A 23,839-nucleotide genomic window follows, 5' to 3' on the forward strand; every position below is an offset into this window, starting at 1 on the left:
TAAATACGATTGGAGTTTTTCGACATACCCTAACCTTCTTGATCCAGAATACACAGAGTTCAGGCAGAGCAAGACAAGACAGGCATTTGAGATTAAAAACTATGTAAACTGTATTTTTTAAGATGAAAATAACCAATTGTTTTGTTAGATAAGTAACTTCTTCTTCGTCTGGGATTGTTTACAACCACGTTTGAGATCGCTTGAAGCTGCATTTAAACTGCATTTTGGAAGTTCAAACTCGGGGCACCATATCAATCCATTATATAGAGAAAAATCCTGAAATGTTTCCTCAAAAAATATAATTTCTTTACAGCTAAAAAAAAGAAAGTAATGAACATCTTGGATGAAAAGGGGAAGAGTACATTATCTGTACATTTTAGTTTTGGAAGTGGACTTCTCCTTTAAGGGTGCTTTCACATCTGTGGATTGATTGCTTTGTTCCGAAACACCTGCTATTAAAGGAGAACTCCACTTCCAGAACAACAATTTACAAATAATTTACTCACCCCCTTGTCATCCAAAATGTTTATGTCTTTCTTTCTTCAGAAATTATGTTTTTTGAGGAAAACATTTCAGCATTTTTCTCCATATAATGGACTGCTATGGTGCCCCGATTTTGAACTTCCAAAATGCAGTTTAAATGCAGCTTCAAACGATCCCGCTGAGGTAGAAGGGTCTTATCTAGCATAACAATCAATTATTTTCATAAAAATAATACAATTTATATACTTTTTAACACCAAACGCTCGTCTTGTCTTACTCTGCCTGGACTGTTTTTGTTCCTGTTCATGACAGTTAAGGTATGTCAAAAAAACCTCCCATCTCATGTTCTCCCTCAACTTTAAAATCATCCTATATCGCTGTTTTACCTTTTTTGTTAAGGGTGTTTGATCTTTTTTGCATGTTTACTTTGCAAAGACTGGGTCGAAACTTCTGCAATGATGTAGGATGATTTTGAAATGATTTTTGAAGTTGATGGAGAAAATACGGCAGGAGTTTTTCGACATACCCTAACTGTCTTGAGCCAGAGTACACAGAGTTTAAGGACTGCAAGGCAAGATGAGCATTCGAGAATAAAAATAATTTAAATACTATTTTTTTTTTTAAGTAAATAACCGATCGTTTCGATAGATAAGACCCTTTTTCCTCTGCTGGGATCGTTTACAACCGCATTTGGGATCGTTTGAAGCCGCATTCAAACTGCATTTTGGAAGTTCAAAATCGGGGCACCATATCAGTCCATTATATGGGGAAAAATGCTGAAATGTTTTCCTCAAAAACATAATTTCTTTATCACTGAAGAAAGAAAGACATGAACATCGTGGATAACAATGGGGTGAGTAAATTATTTGTAAATTGTTGTTCTGGAAGTGGAGCTCTCCTTTAAAATGTTGCTTTTTATTCTTGGTGCGGTTTGCTTTTACACAGTACAGTTTCTAAACGGACCAAATGTATTAATACAAGTCACGCGCGAGTAAACTGTCCTCTCACTGGTCAAAGTTCCACGGTTTATTTTCCGGGATTCCGCTCAGCTGTCATCGGTCAGGATGGAACAACAGCTTTGCAAAGGCGAAGACGTGCCCAAACACCGACATTCACAGGTTCATTTTAAGAGGTATAAGCAAATCAACAAAGATACTGCTTTTTACGGAACTGTATTTACCCATTATACATTGTGATATAGCCTGGTTCGTTGGTTCGTTGGATTGGATTCCTTGCTCACAACCGAGCCGCTCCAGAGTTTATTTTCAATCGAGCTGAGACCAGCTCGCTCAGGCCATCTCTGACCGATTGTTTTGACGCAATTGTCGTGTTCACATATGCCCAAACGAACCGAGCTAAGGGGGTAACGCGTGCCAGGTGTGAAAGCACCCTAAAATTTGATCTTTTATTGTTCATAGCCACTGCATAGTTGCATTTTTATGCAGAGGAACCTCACAACTCAAGCTATAATGCACTTTGTCTTACTGTACAGATATGTATAAATGTATAATTTTAGTACTAAAGTTATAGATGAATTATGACCAGTGTTTGAGTATGCACTGTTAGGGAATGAGACCAGTTGTTTAACATTGATTGGAAATTCATCTGGAAAAGTATGTGTTAGAAAACTTGGAAACACGTCTAATTAGTTTCAGTGTTAATCCACAGTACGTCACAGAACCTGTCAGTATACAGTATCTTAGTTGTTTGAACCAAGAACGTTCTTTAACTCCCAAATCATGAATATCATAATTACCAGGTCAGATGGCAATCTGTTTGCGTAAAACTCTCAATCGTGAATTATCAAAGAACCCACACACATTCCCGGTGAGAACACTTTTTAATACAAGATTGAAACATACAGTGTTTGGTGGCATAAATTAACCAACGCTGTTGAACATGAAAGAGAATGAATAGTGTTTTTCATCATTACGTTGGCGTCGGATTCTATACTAGGTCGCACTTCTTCGCAGCATCTGACCTCAAAGGTGTCTCGCTCAACACATCACTGTCATTTCCAACACCTGGACCCAAGGTCGACCTCAGCACCTTTAGAAATGCATTGCTTAAATGTTCAATCTTTTGCCAACTCGGCTTGTCTTCGCAATACAGGTTGAGGTTGCACACTTTGTAACATTGAAAAAAGTTGGACATGTTAAAAACATAAAAAAGAGAAAAACTCATATACATACAGAAAGAAAACATACTGACCGTTTCCCCCATTTAATGATCTTTAATCAATCTTAAAAGCCTGATAGTCCAGTTTTAAGAATTAGTTATATTCATACAGTAATCAAATTGTTTTCTAAAGGCTGAAAATGTACGTAAGGCTGAGTGATTTGACAAATAAAACATCATGGCTGTGCAGAAAAATAAAAATATATTTTAAGATGGATTAAACTCATACTTAGCTTAGGGTTTGTGAAAATAACCATATAGATTGAATATATGTGTTAATATTCTACACAGACTTAGGAAAAAAATCTTAAAAGGGACGGAGGAGAAACGTATCATATTTTTACTCGTTCATCATTGCTTTTATTTAAAACTGTAAGAAGGAATAAAAGAATAATCAACATGAACTAAAGCAGCAGACTCGACGCTAGCAAACAACAGCCATTTTGTAATCTGCATCTTTGGTTTTTCCACCTAAAATATTTATTCAAAGTTGTGCTGATGAGAAAGCAGTAGCTTTACTGCGACAGACTCATTGCTACATAAATGATGTATAAATAACACCAAAACAAAAGAAACCATTAGAAAAGGCCACAAAATAGACAACATTATGCATTCTGTTGGTGATTTTGCCGTACACTGCAAAAAATGTATTCCTGTAAAAACATAAATTTACTCGTGAAGAAAAATTGCGTATGATAATAGCCATTTTTCTTACCCCATTGGCACACCACTAGTCGTTTCTAGTATAAACCTACTAAATTCAGTCAAATTTAAGGTTTAAAATGAATAATACACAACTTTGCTTTTGTGAAAAAAATATTAAAATGCCGTACCATGATGAAGTGCATTTTGCAATGTATTCATACCTCAATCCTACTGTATCTTTGCAAGACCAACACGCTGGTACTGTACGTACAAATGAAACATCAAATCAAACCGCCATGGATTTTGGTTGACTAATAAATCTATAAAGGCTAAATGGAAGCATTAAAAAACGAGTTACGATCACGCCGAAAAATACATCCATACTTAACCTCCTACGTGGCAGAACAATTCAGTCAGGGGTTGTCAGACTTGAGGAGGTATCACACAGATCTCGAACGCTACTCGTACCGACCAGCCGTGACTACGCCACACCTTTATTATTGCAAATGTCACTTTTGAATTCAAACCTCAAAACAAATGAGCGTAAAAGACAAATCAGAAAAAAATAAAGTATAACATAAGACATTTTCCCCCGACAACATAGCTTTTTCTATTTTGTTCAATAAGCCGAAAGCAAACTTAAAGATAACCACTTAAGAAAAAAAGACTCATGAGGAAAAGCTATGAATCAATTACCAAGACTAAAGTTTTACAAATTGCAGTACACTATATATTTATTGTTCTTAATAAACAATTTGAGGCTGTATCAAAAACTTTGTAAAAAATTAGATTGTGATTTTATCAATCTTACTCTTTTCTTTTATTTTTTTGGAGTTTTCTGATGCTTTTTTTAAAATTAAACCAGTACTTTATACTCCTTCCATTCCAGGCCTTGCTCAAAGATTTTTTTTATAACCATCACTATATATAAAAAATAATCACCCCTCATCTAAAACAAACTGTAATATTTTTTTTCTCTATTTCTTTTTTTACCATATCCGATTTACACACGTTTGGACTATAAATACAGTTATATCCACAGGCAGAATATTATGTACAGAAGACACTTGCTGCGATACCACCAAGGCAAAATATGGCATTCAACTGCAAATATATAATTATGACATGACATTTAATAAACAATACCGTTGTGTAGAGGATGGGTCACCATTATCAAAAACTTCAGTCTTTATTTTGAATTATTTTGAGTGGATCCAAGGCATATACTCCATAATCATCACTGAAATATATATATATTTATATATTAAAAAAAAAGAAAAAGAAAAAAGAAACATAACATAAAAATAAAAGAAAACGGAAGAAACAAAGAAACTACAAATCATCCAAAACCGAGCTTGTTCTGATTAAATCAAGTCTTTGAAATTGAGCAATCTGTCTCAATGACTGTCAGTAGCTTGTGTCTAACTGGTGAAACAGTATATTGGTGGTTTTGACTTGAGGGTGCTGAACTGTTCCTGCTGTTTTATGAGAGAATTACGAATGCAAAGACCCCGTCAACCTGTACGACCAATTAAATCACAAGATTTCTTCATGGCCTGTGGGAAATATGATTAAGTGAGATCAATACCGGGCTCCGGCCTGTCAGGTCAAAGGCAGAATCTGCATAGACGACTCACTCGTGAGATTACCTCCTCCGGAAGTTTCACATGGCTGGCAAGAAACCATATAGCACACGTCTCAAGTCAGAACGCACACCGCGTGATGTTCACTCAGTGATTTAATAAGTTTTTCATAACTGAGGGGTGGAAAATAGTGTTTTTATCTCAGTGTAAAACTTAAAAAAAAAAAAAAAAAAAAAAAAAAAATAAAAATATATATAATAAAAATGAAAGATGATCTAACATAACGTTCAAATATACAGTGGATTAAACAAATCTTTCGTTTTGGCTACCTCTTCTTGTAGTGATTTAACTAGACATGTGAATAACAATAAAAACAGTTTAATTTCGTGTTAAAAGGCAAAACCATAATGAATCGACATCCCACAAAACTGTCTGCATGGCTGTCCAAGTCCCTCAAGGCCATTCTTTTATTCCCCTTCTGTTATTGAATTTCTCTGAAACCTTTCGCACCTGCAGTCAGCTTTATTGTCCGCTTATATTATTCAAGATTAACGAATTCAGAAGATAGAAAGAGTGCTGTTAGGCAAGGAGTTTTGATTCTGAAAAAACGTGAAACAAAAACAAACCAAAAAAATCAAAACAAAACCAATAATTAGTCAAAAAGCCCATCTAGACACAAAAGCGCCAGGACTGGAGGGTACATCCCCAACAGTTTAGCAATAACCAGAGTAGTCAGAGGCTGAGGTTGTTTTTGCTGTCCTTTGCAGACTATCCACTTGCCCCGCCCTCCCACATCTCCATAAGAGTCCAGTTTAACAAAATCATCCCATCACATTCAAACCCCAAACAGCACCCCCTCCCCCCCTTCTAAAAATCCCATAATGCAAAGAAACAACACACTGGTGTGGAACTACAAAAGTTCCCCATCCTCCTGCTCCGGAGGTTTCGGCAAACATTAGGGTGGCACGTAAGGGGGTGGAGATCTGTACGGGGTCATGTTCTTAGGGCGGGATCCTTTGCCCTCCATAGGGGCAGAGAAGGGCGGAGGCGGCTGGTAGGGAGGGGCATTGGGATCATCATCGTGTAAAGGTGTGTACTCTCCCAAAAGGTCCTGGTTGAGAGGTGTTGTCTCTGGACTAGCCATGTTAGGGTACTCTGGTGGAGGAAGCGGAGGCTTTTCCTCTTGAAGGATAAGGGGCATGCTGGAAGATGGGGGCGGCTTAGAGTCATCGAGCTCATCCGCAAAAATAATGGGCACTCCTTTCTTGATGAAAGTCGCTTGGTCTTCGATAGTCAGCTTGCCCTTGCGCTTCTTGCGGTAGCAGATCATGGCAATTATTCCGGCTATCAGCAAAATAGCTGCCACCACCACTGCCGGTATGACGGTGTGAAGATACACATCATCGTTGCTCTGCCTTCCTGGACCCACAGCAGGAGTAACAGGAGAGGTTGTTGGCTCTAGGACCTCACCGAACGGGACAAACATGTAGCTGCGACAACTTGCCGTGCCTCTGACGGTGATATTTAAGGCCTTGAAGTCTGGTTCCATAACATGCATGAATTGCGGTGAGGGTTTACCCTCGTTATTAGAGATTTTTCGGCTCAACTGCTGTATTTGGTCTTTTGGGCAGGGGCTTTGCTGAAGGCTGTTGTTGGTCCATTCCACTATGATAGAGCCCTTCATGATGTTCTTCAGAGTAACGGTGCTGCTGTTGCGATCTCCGAATGATTGAGCCAGTTTCTTGACGAGAAGGATCTTCTTGTGAATGTCATTGGTGACGGTACGTGCATCCCCTTCAAACACAGCGGTAAACAGCACCGGTGGCTTGACGTTGTTTCCCCATCGATTGACACGGACCTCGAAGGCATCTACTGCGTAGAGGCCTCCTTTGTCAGTTGCCTGCATGAAATACTCATGCTTTCCTTCATGCTCCTGGTCTGGTAATCCATAGAGCAACTGGCTTGTGCTATTGAACTGTATCCAGGAATCGTCTCCGACCACATCGTTGCCCTTCCGCAAGGTGAGTCTCAACTTATCGGTAGTTCCATCCTCTTTGTCAAAGAACGTATCGGATGGAACCTTCACCTCGAAGTAGGTGCCAACATAGGCATTTACCTGATCGATTGGGTTTCGCAGTTGGGGTTTTATATTGCCATCTACTGGAATAACAGGGGGTGTTGTGCGCCTCGGTGGCTTTGTTGTGGTGGTCTTGGGTTCTTTTGATATCGGAGTTGTCTTGGGTTTCTTTCCAGGTTTCTTTGTTGGTTTCCTGGTGGTTGGTGTTGCTGGGGTCACGGAGGGTCCAACATACACAGGCCTTGTCACGGTGGGCTGGATGGCGATAGTGCTGGTGGATTCCATTACTCGTGTTGGTTGAGGGGGGCCTAGGGTTGGAGTGTAGGCAGTGGGATAACTGTTTCTGATGGTAGGTTTCACAGGAAGTGGCACCGGACCGCGAACAGGTGGGGCAGAAGTGTCTGAGGTAGGAGCGATAGAAGGAGAAGTCGGTGTGGGAACAATACGGATGGGGGGCTCAGGGTAAGTTGTTGGGGGCAGTAATGAGGGAATGGGAGTGGGGGTGTTGTTGAGCTGCCTTCGCACCCTTTTGGGCACATGGGGCTTTTTGTTAGCGATATGCCATCCGACGACTGGATATCCCAACTGTGCGGACATGGTTCCCTCTTTTGCTGGAACCTGAACACTGCTGATATCAGGAATGCTGCTTTGATCCAGACTGCAGCCAAGTTTCCAGGACAAAAGGGCTCCGTTTTCAACCACCTTCTTGGCATTTCCTGGTCCTGCCATGAAAGCGGACATGTCAAACAAACGATTGTTGACCACAGGCAAAATCTTCATGTGCTGAAGGCCCATGCCGGAAAACTTTTTCATGTTGCCGAGTAGTTCCACCCTCTGCTTCGAGCTCATCTTTGTAAGGTCAGCATCCAGAATGACGGTAAGCACAGTAACAGGCTCCTCATTGCCACAGATGAAAGGTTGGGCGTCATTGCTGGTTGACTGTTGAATCGCTAGCTGAAAAGGGTCCGTATCAGCATGCTCCTCTGGGTGCACCTCAATGGAGAACACATCTGGGCTTTGGGAGACTTGGCTCTCATTGGAAACCGAAACAGATATGTAGTGAACGCCCTTGTCTGTCTCTAGAGGAAGGCCTTGAAGTGTGCCACTCTCTGCATCCCAATGCAACCACGCTGGGAGCACATCCTTGCTTGCTTCTGTGATCTGTAAAATGGGAGGAGAAATAAAGATTACTGCAACTGAATGACTCGCGTCTGAAATGCAACAAGACAAATGAGCTTAGTGTGATGCCAGATATGCACTGCCAAGTCAAACACTTAGAACCTGAAAGTAAATCCCACTTTATAATGTGACTAATATCCAACCACATGAATCAGAGTTGTCTATGATGCATCATTTTTAGTTTTCGTATTCAATCTTTCCTGGTTGCGAGCACAAAATCAGTATCTTGAAATTCAGTAAGACTATAATGAATGAGTACTCTCAGAGTGGCATAGAGCTCCCTGCGGCATGAGATACTCCACCAGCTGGAGAGCCATTCAATGAGTGCTCAGTCAAAAATAACCAATAATAAATCAATGGCACTGAGATGATCCATTACCACAAACAAGCCTCTTTGCAAATACAAAAATACATCCTTTGCTTCCAGCCCCTTAATTTGATTGTTAATAAATCCTGGTTCATACATTATGTAGAGCGAGTGCTCATGGGTCGGGTCGTTAAAACACAAACCAGTGCACAACAGTCTCTAAGGGAGTCGGGGCATCAGCAGCTGGGCTTTTTATTTCAATTGACAGGCTTCGAAGGTTCAGACACAAAAATCCACCAGCACCACACCCCTTTCGCAATCTTGCTTTTGAATGTTCCCATCAACCAGTCAGAACATGTGTGCGAGTTTGATTGTGAAACTATTTGATCGCTTAGAAGGACATTAATAATTCAGGTGGGAGTCTAATTATAGGCTGATCTATAGTCTTGTTGATTGATCGTGTGCTTGAAACATCAACACTGTTGCACTTCAAATGGTACGCGGCTTGCACGGAACAGTTTTTTGAAATTGAGATTTATACATTATCTGAAAGCATCTGATGCATGGTTTGTTAGGATAGGACAATATTTGGCTGAGATACAACTATGTGAAAATCAGGAATTTAAGGGTGCAAAAAAAAAAAAAAAAAAAAAAGTATTGAGAAGTTTTCCAAATAAACTTCTTAGCAATGCATATTACTAATTAAAAATTAATTAATTAAAATTAATTAAAATAAATTAAAATTAAAATTAATTTCTGATATATGGGTTGTTGATGTGACATGGCGTTTTCATGGTCCCACAAGGTAAAAATCATTATAATTAATATTGTTGTTATTTAAAATGCAGCAAATCGTTAAACATTTATTTGTTCTACATGGACCTGTTGTTAAAAAAAGCTGCAGTGTCCTATGGTGTGACTGTCTTAACCATGGTTAAATAAATTACAACTTTCATAAATTAAAAAGAAAAGCATACACATATTAATAAATACCTCTGGCATAATTCTAGTGTCTATTTTAGTAAATGGCAATCATTTTTTTCATCCATATATTTCTGAAAGCGTAGGAACTTGATACATTTTGTCTCTGAAAACCATGTCCTATTGTGTGACGCCATATACTGATTTTAAATCGGCCATTTCCAGGAGAAAAAAAAAAAAAAAAAAAAAAAAAAAAAAACTTTAATTAGTTGAAGGACCCCATTCATGATCATGTTACTGAAGCCCCCTGTGAAGCCCATAACCTGTGCACATGGTCAATTTTTGTCTCAGAATTGTTCAAGTAACTTTTTTTGGAACCACTGAAAAAAAAAAAAAAAAAAAGGGTTAAAAAACACTTTTTTAAAATAATTTTCAGTGTTCTTAAATGTAAACTAGTTTCTGGTGTTTTTGCAGAAAACTTGTACTGTTATAAAGTGTCATGAAAATAAGTATAAAAGAGTTTAAGTAACATACTGATTGACTACGAGAAATTTATTGATAAAAATTATTATTATTTTTTTTTAAAAAAAAACATGTAGATATTGTTTGTATCAAAAATAACTTTGTCCTTTGACATGTTAAAAATTAAATAGAAATACTTTAATATCTAGCACTGTCTTTTAGTGTGACATAATGTCCTATGGTGTAACACACATAAAATAACCACAGATTTGTTTTTATCTCAAAATATCTAAAACAAACAAACAAACAAACAAACAAAACAAAAAAAAAAAAAAAAAAAAAAAAAAAAAACAGCTGACTATTGCAAATAGGGGAAATATAAACATCACTCATCTTAAAAATGTATAATTTTCAGCAGTTTTGAATGGATGACAGCAAAGTTTGTCTTGTTGTCAAATATTGTCTTGAAATTGTACAACAAATCACGGGGAAAAAAAAATTATGTTAATTTTTTATATCAAATAAATAACGCTATATGAAAATAAGACAATATTTGAGTTTTTTTTTTTTTTTTTTTTTTTTTTATAACAAATTTATGGTCCAGTTCAGTAAAAAACAAAACAAAACAAAAAAAAAGTTAGTGACCCTTTATATTTTATTAAATATCAGACTACATAAATATATGCATTTTTCTTCAAAAATGGTCTTTGGCCAAAAAAACATTTTCACTGGCTATTTGCCAACTACCCATTTTACAGTAGGAAATTTACAAAATATCTTCATGGAACATTGTCTTAACTTAATATCCTAATGATTTTTGGCATAAAAGAGAAATTGATCATTCTGACCAATACAATGTATTTTTGACCATTGCTACTTAAGACTGGTTTTGTGGTCCACGGTCACATTTACATAGCCGCAGCTCTCAAATCTTATTTGCATTCACATATTTCAATATGGCACCTTGGCAAAATGGAAGCTTAGTTACTTCCTCAGTTTTTTTTTTTTTTTTTTTTTTTTTTTTTATTTAGGTAAAGCTGGAATATACAGTCAAACCAAAAATTATTCAGTCAACAAATACAATTTTTGATATTTTTTTTTTTTTTACTAGTGGGTGTAGGACACTGTAGTTCATTTATGCATTCATTTATTTTCCTGTCCTGATGTCCATCTCCATTCATTTATATTGTATGGAAAAGTGCAGCATGAACATGCAGCTAAACATCTCTTTTTGTGTTCCACAAATAAAATACAAATCAAACCAATCTAGAATGACACGTTACATTTTGGGGTGAACCATTTCTTTAAAATCACAGAAATGGGCCACAGCTATCAATTACAGAATGTGTCAAACTACGATCAATTCTGGAATCATCCTTCAATTAGAGAATTGATTCTGCACCGCCACTGAATCTATACTTACATTTCGGCTCATTATCTGTAAAAACCACAGCAACATCTAATAGATATACAGCGTTGGCAAAAACGCATTCTGTTTATAGTCAAACTGATACCATCCCTGCAATGAAACATATGGCACAGATGGCATGTGTCTACTTTCGGGTGCCTTTTCAGACCTTGCTTTAGAACAAATCGGAAGGTTAAGGCAAGTCTTCAATGCTGCCTTCTGAAACTAGAGCATCAGTGGCAGAACACACACACACACACACACACACACAGCCACACACACTGACATTCAGGGAACCACATAGTTTCCATAGTGATGATTCATGCAACCCACACTAAAGACAGTATAACTTCTGCCAAAGGCATGTTTCTCTTGACTTAAGCGAAGAAAGCAAGGAAAGGCAGAAATGGGTGCAGAGAGAATGTCAACAACAAGAATATTAGCGAGTCGTTTTTTCTTTCATATTTCAGTCGCTGCGGCAAGCCTGTCGGGATGCTTTTGAATGGCACATGCGGAAGGGGACAGAAAAATTTGGTTTCCAAAAACATTCCACTGCAGATCCCAAAGTCACAAAACCAAGGGACCAACACGGGACCTAAAAATCTAAATTCTGTCATCATTTACTCACCCTGATAAGGGAATGTGAATGGCGAATGTCAGTCTTGTGCTCCACAGGTGATAAAGTCAGGTGTGGGGCAACATAAAAGCAAGCAACTGATGACAGAATTTTCCTCCCTTCAACAACCCTTAGGACTTCTGCGATAGGGCTGTAATAGCAAAATCTAAAAAGGCCTGATGAGAAGAATAAACTTTTCCCCACTGAAATGAAGGAATTACACGGATGAATCGAAACTCCCTTCGTTGTGGGTCGAATAAAGCCGCCCATTGTTAGGGCACGCTTGTGGGGGAGTCCGCGGGAAGAAAAGATCCCATTGTTGGGATATGAAGACAGCTGAAAAGATAAGATTCATAGTTCTGAAGGAGTTGGCTCAGGCATGTCTTTGTGATATTAGAGAGAGAAACGGAGACAAAGGAGGCGGTGGGGTAACCAGCTCGGAAAATGTGAAGAGGGAGAACCCTTCAGTTTGGCCAAGCAGATGTTTACGAGAAAAGACTAACCCATTTTCTTTGGTTAAAAATTCATGCAACTCTACTCATCTCTGAATACATTTGCACACGCTTCTTTAAATAAAGGCCCATCACATTCTGAGGAGCCGAGTATTTGCACTTCTAATTTTCGAGACGGAATGACGACAGAGTGATCTTTGAAAATAACCTCACCTAGGGAAAACGGCAGGCCTTTTTCAGCGGACTGTGGAACATGACCCATTTTTGTGCTGAAAATTACAAACGAAATGTGGGGTGTGTGTTCAGGTCACTTGAGAGAGGGATTTACAAAATGTCCCATCTAGCAGAAACCAAAACAGGCTTCAAGTGGCCAATGGCAGTCCATCTAGACAAATGAAAGTTATCAAATGAACGCCGATTCTGTTTGCTGACATTTTTTGAAAAGGAAACACAATAAAGGCTCACCGGGAGAGCTGCTGTTTGTTTATAATAAAACTTTAAATTGCTATTCGGTGAGGAGGGAATGTCAGCTTTTGATCCATGCTGCGGAACAAGCATGAACAAAGGAGAAAACCGTAAACGTGCAGAGGAAAAAAAAAAAAAAAAAAAAAAAAAAAAAAGATAAAACTCATGAATGGCAAGTAGCATTCTTTATCACAGACTGGTATCGAAACACGGCCGTGTTACGAAAGAGGGAAAATTACAGCTCTCCTGGCCTTGTCGTTGGTGGCGGACAGGTGGAGATGGGAATATGCAGTACCTCGACATTTGAATTCAACATAAGGAGCCTGAGGAAAAAGGGATAAATACTAAAAGAGGGGCTTATTTATGGTGTAAATCCACAGAGCTCCATTTCCTGAAACAATCACAAGGAGAACAGTCAAGGACACTTAACTAGTCAACCCCGAGCTGCCCTCTAGTGGACACAGCGGGAAGCGCAAAGTTGATTCATTCACACGAGCCAAGGGCTGTGTTCTGTTCCCTTTGTTTCCAAACCCACCGAAAATGAGCCATTACAAGACCTTGTTTCTGAAAACGAAAGGCTTGTCTAAACGGCTGAAAGGGCAGTGGTGCGGCAGAGTAATTCTAGCCTGCGATGACACTGGCACCGCAAAAGCTGGTTGCTATGCAGACAATATCATAACAAATACAGGCGAATATGCATCCACGAGACCCAACCGGAGCGATCTTGAGTTACATGCGTCGCCCCTCCAACATACAGTGACTCATATTTCCAAAGCCATTTTATTATCAGCTGCAGGAATACAACTTTTCCACTGGCTCACTGCTGAGGCTAATTAGGTTTCAGTGCCAGTCTTTGTGCTGAAAAAGGGAGGGGCTGGGGAGAAGACGAAGAATCCTGCCGTCACGGACGAGTGTGAAGGAGCAGGAGGAGAGGAATTCAGAGAAATGAAAGGACGAGCTCACCGAGTCGTTTAAACAGCAACGACATTAGCAGCAACTCGAAATGATTGAGCGCTCGTCAATTGGCTTTGACATTTAAGACTAGAGCTTTGTGCTTTTTTCCTTTATGTTCAAAACAGGACAAGGGGATGTTAAGATGAGCTTAGCTTTTCTCTCTTAAGCGTATCCCCTTGGTTCCTTTTGATAAAATGGAGGCAAGAAATGTAAAAGCATGAAGTAGGTCAGTGACTTCAAAAGGATCTTTTGCACAGTAGGTTATTTATGAATATCCGAGGGTCCGAGCATTTCGTGGAAATCATACTGATGGGTCCGTTGTGAACAGAGGGCTTTGGACTTGACTGACTCGACAAGATATACTATAGAATAAGTGCTAAAGACCAACTGCAATACTTTACGTCAATTATGCTACAAGAAGAATTAAAAAAAAACATATATATAACCAACTGAAATATTAGGTGCGAATGAGAGATTATAACCTGTAAATGCATTATTCTCATTTGCTAAGGCATGCATAGTATTACAGTTGCCAATACAAAGTGTGAAAGGTAAACAAAATCTCCCAAGACTTTAAAACAGGTTCTTGAACCATGGTTCAGGGACTCCAAAGGGGCCACAAAGGGTGTTTTTTTTGCTTTATATTTCTGAAGAAAAAAATATTTTTATTTTTATAAAATGGAAAATCATGTCCCAGTCACATTTTGTTGGTTAAATAAGCATTACTTACACTATTTGAAAAAGAAAAATAATAGTAATAATAGTAATAATAATAGTTTTATTAACAATCTAATCAACATTCTATTTATTAAAGCCAAGTATGAATCTCATCAAGTTGCAAAATAATAACTCACAGCAGTAACAATTTTAACAATATATTTTGTTTGTGAACTTGCATTTAGCTATTCTTTTTAATAGTTAAAAAATTCCAAAAATAGTGAAAAGTTCAGATCATCAGTCATCAAACCTCGGTTAATACTGGTCACGGATGCGCAATTTGGCCTACTTTAAAATTCACCAAGCTGATTACTCACTAAAAACTCCCACGGATTGTGTTGGAATGCATTCTTAATAGCATTATGCTTTATTATGATTTTTAAATGGGTTTAATATGTGGAATCACCACTTCCGGTATTTTGCCGATTACTCGACACAGTCGTATGTTTTTTGAGGAAAACATTTCAGCATAGACTGATATGGCGCCCCCGATTTTGAACTTCCAAAATGCAGTTTAAATGCGGCTTCAAACGATCCCAGCCAAGGTAGAAGGGTCTTATGTAGCGAAACGATCTGTTATTTTCATTTAAAAAAAAAAAAAAAAAACACTTTATGTACTTTTCCATGCCTAAAGCTCATCTTGTCTTACTCTGCTTGGACTGTTTTTGTTCCGGTTCGTGACAGTTAGGGTATGTCAAAAAACTCCCATCACATGTTCTCCCTCAACTTCAAAATCATCCTATATCGCTGTTTTACCTTTTTAAGGGTGTTTGATCTTTTTTTGCATGTTCACTTTGCAAAGACTGGGTCGGTACTTCTGCAGTGATGTAGGATGATTTTGAAATGATTTTTGAAGTTGAGGGAGAAAATACGATTGGAGTTTTTCGACATACCCTAACTGTCTTGAGTCAGAATACACAGAGTTCATGAAGAGAAAGGCAAGACAAGCGTTTGAGATTAAAAAGCATTTAAATTGTATTATTTTAATGAAAATAATCGATCGTCTCACTAGATAAGACCCTTTTCTCGGCTGGGATCGCTTACAACCACATTTGGAATCATTTGAAGCCGCATTTAAACTGCTTTTTGGATGTTCAAAATCTGGGCACCATATTAGTCCATTATATGGAGAAAAATGCAGAAATGTTTTCCTCTTTATGACTGAAGAAAGAAAGACATGAATATCTTGGATGACAAGGAGGTGAGTACATTATATGTGAATCTTTGTTTTGGAAGTGGACTTCTCCTTTAAGTCTTATTTTGATGTATCTAAGTAGGGCGATTCATTGATTCTATTTGGGTATTTAGATTTTTCCTTGTTTGCATTTTTGCCTGTGTCGAGTAATCGGCAAAACACCAGAAGTGGTGCATTCCACATATTAAACCCATTTAAAAATCATAGTAAAGCATAATGCTATTAAGAATGCGCTAACGTGGAAATTCACTTAAATATATGTAATGCAGGCTTACTTTATTTACATGCATGTAGGTTAAGTACGTGCGAGTCAGAGCGGCTCCGTTTTCAATAAATGATGCTCCCCAAACTGTTATCATTTACATGTTTCTCAAACTCTGTCTTTGCATGTTGTTGTGAATTTGGGTTTACTATAACGTTCATCTGGGAACGCAATGCACGCCGTTTCATCAGATTTTTAAGGTAAACAATTTACACGTTTTGATGTCCACACATTCAAGAAATTACAGTGGCTGTAGCTTTTCTATCCTAAAGAAATGGTAAAATATTAAAGATTAAGTGGACATTTGAATTACATGTTGTTGAGTCAATATTAAAAATGAATTAGATCACACAGTAAAGTGTAAAAACAATCGTCAGGCAGTTGGTGCCCTCTGCAGGCATTTGTTGTAATGCGTAATGTACATTAACACCGATTACTTGCTTTTAATACTTTATTTAAACTAATTATTATTGCCTCATTGCTATTATATATGTACTTTAAAGTCATTTTAAAGGCTATTGTTCACTTAGATCTATTTTTATTACTACAAAAAATATATAATTATCCGACTACTCGATTACTCAGTTACCAAAATAATTGTTAGTGACAGCCCTGTATCTAAGTGTGTGAGTAGTTTACTCACTTTTTAAAGCTACTCTTTGCATTAACACCATTATATTGTTCAATCAGATTCGTTTCACAAACACACGAGGCGGATTTATCGCATGAACCAATTACAGCCGATCATAACCAGTCATATCGCGATGGAGGCTTCGCCTCCTCTCAGATGACTTCCCCCAATTCATTCTCAATTACCCACCAACAAACCACCGCACACTTTAGGGTATCTGTTAAAACTCAACGGGCTCAGGGGAGGCAAGAGAGATGTGGACAGCTGTTGCAACTTCACCTGCTGGCGTCGCTGTTGGACAATATTTCTTTAGAAAAACAAGTGATTTATAAACTTTTTAAACATTGTATTTTGTAATATTGATGTTTTGGTTTTGTACTACAAATTTATTTTTCATTCAATATTTTGAGAAGGCACTGCCTCCCTTGCTTCTTCAGAGGAAACGCCCCCTACATAAAATTAACATCTATATCTATATTTAGATGCTTTTATACTTAGAAAATTGACGTTTCCTGTGGCAAAATCTGTCAAAGTGATCAAAACCTCTGTCGTTTTTGGACTGATACACAACCTCATAGCTAGTCCCCAATAATCACCTTCAACACGGTGCATGTTTTTGTGCAATTTCTACACCCACTCCAAGTTTTGAAACACTGCAGGTGTAGTTTTAATCTCTTTTTGTCCCATGCCTGACCTGCTACTTCTTCCTAACACTAGAAAATTATTTATAGTTTCAGCAAAGCTGATTCTAAATGCTGTTAAGGAATGAGAGGGGAAGTTCATTGTGGGCTAATGGTCTGGACAGGTCTGAATGGCTATGCAAGGGAACAGCTGTAGGCAGCTTTAACTGTTGGGCGTTAGATTCTTTGGCACAGCTGTCAAGACAGATTTTCCGAAAGTGCACAAAGGGGCTTGTGGTTTCAACTTAAAAATGCGCTTGACAGGGCAGAAATGATCCAGTGAATGTAGGATTACACAGAAGGCCTGGGAGAGCCGCCCAACATTCAGACGGGACAGAGAAACACAATGAACAGATACGGACAGGGGTCACGCTTTTAACAACAGTTGACATGGACGGGTTGGTTAAAAATGTCTCATAAACTGCTGGGTGGTCAACAAAAGATGCCTGGTCAGGGCCGCATTGTGTTTGTACCATCTTCTCAGAAAGAAACAGAATGCAAACTGACAAGATGATAGAAGCACACACCTTTATACAAATAACCAATTGTAGCATCAACCACACAACAGCAGAAAATAAATTCCATGCCTTCACAGAAATTTCAGTAAACAAACAGATTTGTTTACGCCGTTGATCTAAATGTAAAGCGCCCCCCATGCATCAGCCTGCAGTTTCCCGAGAGCCCTATGCCATCAAGCATGCGGACCACGTGTTTGCAAGTAGTATTGCGTTATTACAGGGACCAACACATTTTATGGTCCATCAGTCATAAGGAAAGCGTAGAATAAGATTTGAGCAGTGCTTGGGGCAAAGTCACGTCTTTTGCACCGACTGAGTACACTGGCTGGGAAGTGTCGATCTGATATACCAGGGACGATCCGCTGAGCACCAGAGGACAAATTTGTTTGCATGCATTTGCAACGCATTTTGAAGGATGCCATGTGCTGCGAAAGAACAGCGTCTCACCTTTAGTGTGCTCCTGGAGTTCTTTGCTTTGATGGGCACCCGCATTTGGAACACCCTCCCCACCACCGCCGAGGAGTCTGGAAAGCCGCTAGGCTGCGACACGGCTGCAACCGCCGCTTCCGCCTCGCGTATGTCCGACAGCACCGCCGAATGCATAGACGCCTCCAGCTGCCTTACGTCGCCTAGAACTTCCATCGGGTTCTGATCCCAGGAAGCCCGCACTTCCGTTACTGTCAGCACCATTGCGATCAGCAGCACCAGAAGAGTCCTGTCCCTGTGCCCCAGCATGGGGCGTCCCCCATCCCGGAACTCTCTCAGTTTATTGCGCATGCCTGCTTTTATTTTCTCTCGCTCGCACAAAAGAGGACGTCCAGTTGAGGGGGCAGCATGCACCCCGCTGAGTCCGAAAGAACTGATCCTCTTTTCAAAAGCTCAATCCTCCCCTTTTGTTCTCGATGCCGGCCCCTTTTCCCTCCTTTTGTGAAAGTGCCCTCAGTAGTTCTGAAATCCCATAGTTAAGGGCTGCCTCTAAGACCTGCATTGAGAAAGAAAAAGAGAGGAATTAATTAACAAGCATTTCAATAGCAAAAGACGACACTGACATGTCTGACCAATGCATCTTCAGAGTGTCACGTTGGCGCCGTAAAAGGCCTGAGATGGGGGAAAAGCTACGTATTTGTCCAGGTTTACCCAACCATCAACAGGTTCAGAGGTTTGGAAGTGGGCATTTACATAAGATACATCATCGCATTCAAAAACAACTAGCTGCAAGAGACAAAATCTGAGGCCTTGAGATGCATTATCAAAGCTATTTTTGTAGCAAGTGATACTTTGTAGTTAAACATTTAAAGGGCACCCTGGGTATTAAGACTTGTATGGCTTTTAATGATTTCTCTTACTGAAATATGTAGTAGAAAACCCATGAAATACTTACGTTAGTTTAAAAAAATCCACATTGTTTTATACTTTGGACTATAGGGGGCACTATTATCTTCTCGGTGAGTGACTGGTTGCAATTTTGACAGCAATACAATTCTGAAAATACGATGACCAAAGCTACTGAAAGAGCCTACAGGTGGCGATGTATATAAGCGTAGGCTTAAACCAAATGCCAAAATCTTTTTTTCCCCACAAGGAGTCTAAACACCCTCAGATGTTGAGTGAAATCCACGCTAAGAAACTCCTTCAAGCGTCAGCATGTTTACATCTTGCCAGGATGGCATCTAGCATTTCTTGTCTCTGCTGTTTCTTGCAAGCTCTTTCAGTAGCTGTAGTATACTAAAAGCCTCAAAGGTGTCAAGGTTAAAGTGGAGAGAACAAAGATGTGCATCTTTAGAAGGTTTTAATCATCCACAGTCATCTTCCCATTCTGTTCACCTCTTCTTATCGCTAGGAAAGCAGTGAAGACTTACGTCGCTTCTCGTTGGCTTTCGACTAAAAATTTCAACCAAAAGCGGCAAAATTTGGCATCGTATCAGTATTACATTTTTAGAGTTGTGTATTCCGAGTTGTGTATACACAGTGTCCAAAATATGTATAAAACATGGATTTTTTAAAAATAACATAAATCTTAATGGGTTTTCTACGTTAAGCCATACAGGTCTTAATACCTAGGCTTCCCTTTAAAATCTCAACGCAATGGTAAACTTGTTGGCTTTACTATTTGTTTGTTACATGACAATTACATTAGTCAATTAGATCACGACCGAATTCAAATACCATCCAAGGTATCAAATAAGTGACGTATGATTACGGTGCCGTAAATCACTTTAGGTTAATGGTATAAGCCAGATCTTCGGTCTCTGCCAGCGCTGATGTTTCGCACTGCTTGCTTACCCACACGCACACATACACAGGTGGATCAAGACTAATCTGATTACCATTCACAGCTTTCTCTCCCTTTTCTCCTCTCACACTGTGCCTTTCATTCGCTCTCTGCCTCATTCGTCACCGAACATGTCCCTGGAAGAAAAAAAAAAAAAAAAAAAAAACCCTGCACTGGAAGAGTAACCCGCTCCATGAGTGTCGAAAGAAATGGACGGAGACAGGGGGTCAGTCCATAGCGACCGACTGGTTCAAACACTTCAGAGGAATGCACACCATCTGAATTGTCTCATGGGGGGAGAGCTCTACACTCTAGAGGTTTGTTATTCATGCAGGTCTTTCATTCAGAGAGGAAGACGAAAAAGCCTGCGGTGAAAAGAGGGATGGGTTTAGTGCAGGGTGGGCTGCAGATTTTATGCATTTGAAGAGGGAGCTGCTCCGTACAATACAGCTGATTTCCCCTGAGAACTGCTCTCGAGTCCTCGTGTCCAACCTATGAACGAGGGAAGCGGATACGAGAGGGGTGAGGCAGACTCTCACGCTCCCTGCGTTCGGAGGGGAGCTTCTTCAGAAGACTCCCAAACAACAACACAGTAGGTCCAACTCAACCTGCTATCCTTCAGAGATTCATTCTGAAAGCCAGCAGGAAAGTTACTCCTATAACAAAGTCCAAATAATCACCAATCGTTTTCAAAGTCATGTTTATTTTGGGGTCGCACCCAGACACCGACAAAACACAGTCTGAGAATGTTTAGATTATCATTTGGTGTCTTTCGAAGACATATGGTGGATGGGAAAAACACGAATACTATTGAGAGCAATAATATTAGGATAGTACATAAGGTGTGTTTGCGGGTTACGAGTAGGAATTTCAGGGAATGTTTTGTTATTTACGCAACAGTGTGCGAGCCAAGAATCATCAACGGCCGACAAACTGCTGGGAAGCTTCCTCCATAGATTTTCAAATAAAAATAAATTTAAATCAGATTTGCTCAGTTCAATGAGCCATTCATTTCAAGTCACCACTGACTGAATCATTGGGATTTAGTGTCTGACCGTAATCTGTGCTGGCTCTCAGGTTTAGAGACATTTGGAAAGAGTCACTGAAGTCCAAAGTCTCTGACTTTTTTTTTTGTTTCCAACAGGAATTTTTTTATGCAAGTGGAGAATGTATAACTGCTGACGTACCTCACAGGCCAACAAATAAATCTGCCAGAAATGTGTTATTCAGATTATGCAAGGAGTGAAGACAGTCTCATTTTTCAATTTTCACATACCAAACAAAGTGTTTGAAATGCTACAAAAAAAAAAAATAAAATATATATATACACACACACTACTTCAATTCCTAATTTCCTAATACTAAAAACTACTCATGCTGTTTAATCAGAAATACATAGCAACTTGCTTCTGAATCTATTTTACTTTCCAGTAAGCCCTGTTGTTGTGCAACCCCTCCCCTTCAATCAATCCTCCACAGCCTTTGGTCTTGTTGGATAGTTAGAAAAGCCATGCAAGTACAAACGGGACGTGAACACGTTTTTATGTTCACACAAAAAGATTACAGAACTGTTGTTCATGAATATGCTACTATTGAGACACACGCACCCACGACTTCCTTCAGCGAGGCTCTATCAGAAAAAAACACTCTTTAAATATTCCACACCTCAGACAGCAGATTATTTATGCTGGTTTGTAATACTTGCCAAACACATGCTTTAAACACTGCCAGTTCTACTGTTTTAAACTTGTTAAGTCAATCTTTTATGACACAAACTGTGGACTAAAGACTAGAACTCCACCTCCTGCTAAAAACCCTGTCGCCTTTTTACAAGGTGCGTATTTTTTTTTTAAAGAAATGCCTGAAGTCTTATCGCACATCATCGACACTAACAAGTATGGCTGGAGGTACAGTCGGCAGCATGACCCTCTTCAGCTTTCCGCACTTTTCCACTACAGTCCCACCATTGAGCATTCACAAAGAGCCTGATGGAATTGGCAGGTACATGAAAGAACTTAAACCTCATCTCCGGTTACGGATAAAGACGCCCTTTCAGCTCTCAGGAATGGCGGGCTGCTCTCAAAAAGGTGGAAAAAGGGGCCTATCACAGCATTCCTCCCTTGATCAGCCCGGCACAAGAAGCGTCATTGGTCGCAAGAATCCTCACCGGCAGTAGCCTCGGACCTTTTCAGCAGTCAAACGTGACCCAAGGAGTCTTTGAAATGGACCTTTCTGCTTTAACGACAAAATGGAAATCATTTCATGCGTGGGAAAAAAAAATGGGGATCTTCGAGGCTAGTCTCCACATGCCAGAACAACTACAGAGGGCCATTGTGTTGGAGGCCTGAAACAGACCAGTGGACGCTCCGGGAGATTAGGAATTGACAGGGATGTATGTCGGTTGGGGGAGAGGGCAAGCCGTAATAGGTTTGCCGACAACAGTGCACTTGGCAAAGGGGGAAGAGTGCCCTTTGCCCTGGTACCATGGTGACACCCCTTGTCCATCACCCCCAGGGGCTCAAGCTATTGGACAAGCTTCCAGCTGGAGCGAGTGACCGATGTTTACTCTCAGCCTCTAACTTTGGAAAAACAAAAGCTGAGGTGCCTTACTGGACAGGTCCAATAACGAGCCAAGGTGTCTTACTGGATAGATCCAGTTTAAAAAATAAAAAAATAAAAAAAATGAATTTTGGCTCTGTTCAAAATGCCAAAAGAGGAGACAAAATGGTTGATGATTCTTATAACAAATATTTCGCTCATCTTTAACTGGATAGACTAGTCCTGTACACCTACCTTTCCCAACCCTCGGAGCAAGAACAGGATTCACTGTTGATGCCATAAAAAACACATTTACCAAAGCTCCCAGCTGAACTATAAGTGTGCCGCAAGAGAGATCTGAAGAATATGATATAAATAAACATCAGCTACTGAAAACCCAGTAACCCGTCGTACGCAAGGTGATATCAAGTTTATTTTTCAGGATTTTGAAACTGGAGCCTGGCAAAACACAAAACTCAAGCAATATTCTGCTATTAAAATGCTTCAAGCTGAGAACTGAGAATATGACCGCAGGCAAGGTGATCTCAAACAGGAGTTTTATTCGAGCTAAACAAACTTGATTTTTTTAAACAAGCATGGAGAGTAAACTGGCTTGGAGTAAACGTTGTTTCTTGTTTGTGCGAAAACGCAGTTATGCTATATTCGCGTGTACACCAGACACCCTTCCTGTTCTTTGAGTTATTAACTTCTGATTCGAGTAGGAAGTGTTTATGAAATACTAAACTGAAAAGATCCCAAATTTCATCAGAAGCCACCGGCAACAGCTCGCTTAGGTCAATTCATACTCCATGTCTGTATTTCCCCTCACTGGTGTTGGCAAGCCACTTGACGCCACGACTTTAAATAGCTACCATCTGAAAGTACTGCCAAAACAGTAAAACCCTGCGATGCTCTCACTGTCATAGTATTAGTTCAGAGAGTCCCTCAGCAGTAGCCTGAAGTCCTTCCCATTATAGTGTGGTATGCACCCTCAGCAGGGTCAGAGGTTATAACCACACTCCTCATTTGGCGAGTGAGTAACGGAGAGCGGGCCTCTCCCCGAAGAGACTGACTGCGGTGATTAATGACTCCGATACGATGCCATCAATAGCACGCTGTACGCGTGAGCAGTCAGCCTGGATGTCCGCAGCCCCTGGAAATCCTCCAGGAGCCAATCAGAACGCTCGCTTTTGCCTAAGCCCCGGTCAGCTCAAAGCTGACCTTCTCCACTTCGCACTGTACTCCTTCCCCACCCTGCTCTGACATAGCTGAGCCGTCTATTAATGGCAACTGCAG

The 23,839-nt window shown here is 39.7% G+C and overlaps 1 protein-coding gene across 2 annotated transcripts in view; it reads right to left on the reverse strand.

Annotated features, from left to right (window-relative positions):
- Window positions 1-2,304: 2,304 nt before the first annotated feature.
- The window catches only part of dag1 (dystroglycan 1), a 41,343-nt gene continuing 19,808 nt past the window's right edge, over window positions 2,305-23,839 (reverse strand). For both annotated transcript variants that reach the window (XM_051094421.1, XM_051094420.1), the window contains exons 2-3: window positions 18,181-18,715; window positions 2,305-8,127 (exon numbers count right to left, since the gene is read on the reverse strand). In XM_051094421.1, the coding sequence (XP_050950378.1) occupies window positions 5,845-8,127; window positions 18,181-18,510 (2,613 nt within the window). In that variant the 5' untranslated portion in view covers window positions 18,511-18,715 and the 3' untranslated portion in view covers window positions 2,305-5,844. The remainder of the gene's footprint in view (window positions 8,128-18,180; window positions 18,716-23,839) is intronic.

This window comes from Labeo rohita, chromosome 22 (genome assembly GCF_022985175.1).
Source record: "Labeo rohita strain BAU-BD-2019 chromosome 22, IGBB_LRoh.1.0, whole genome shotgun sequence".
Lineage (NCBI taxonomy): Eukaryota > Metazoa > Chordata > Actinopteri > Cypriniformes > Cyprinidae > Labeo > Labeo rohita.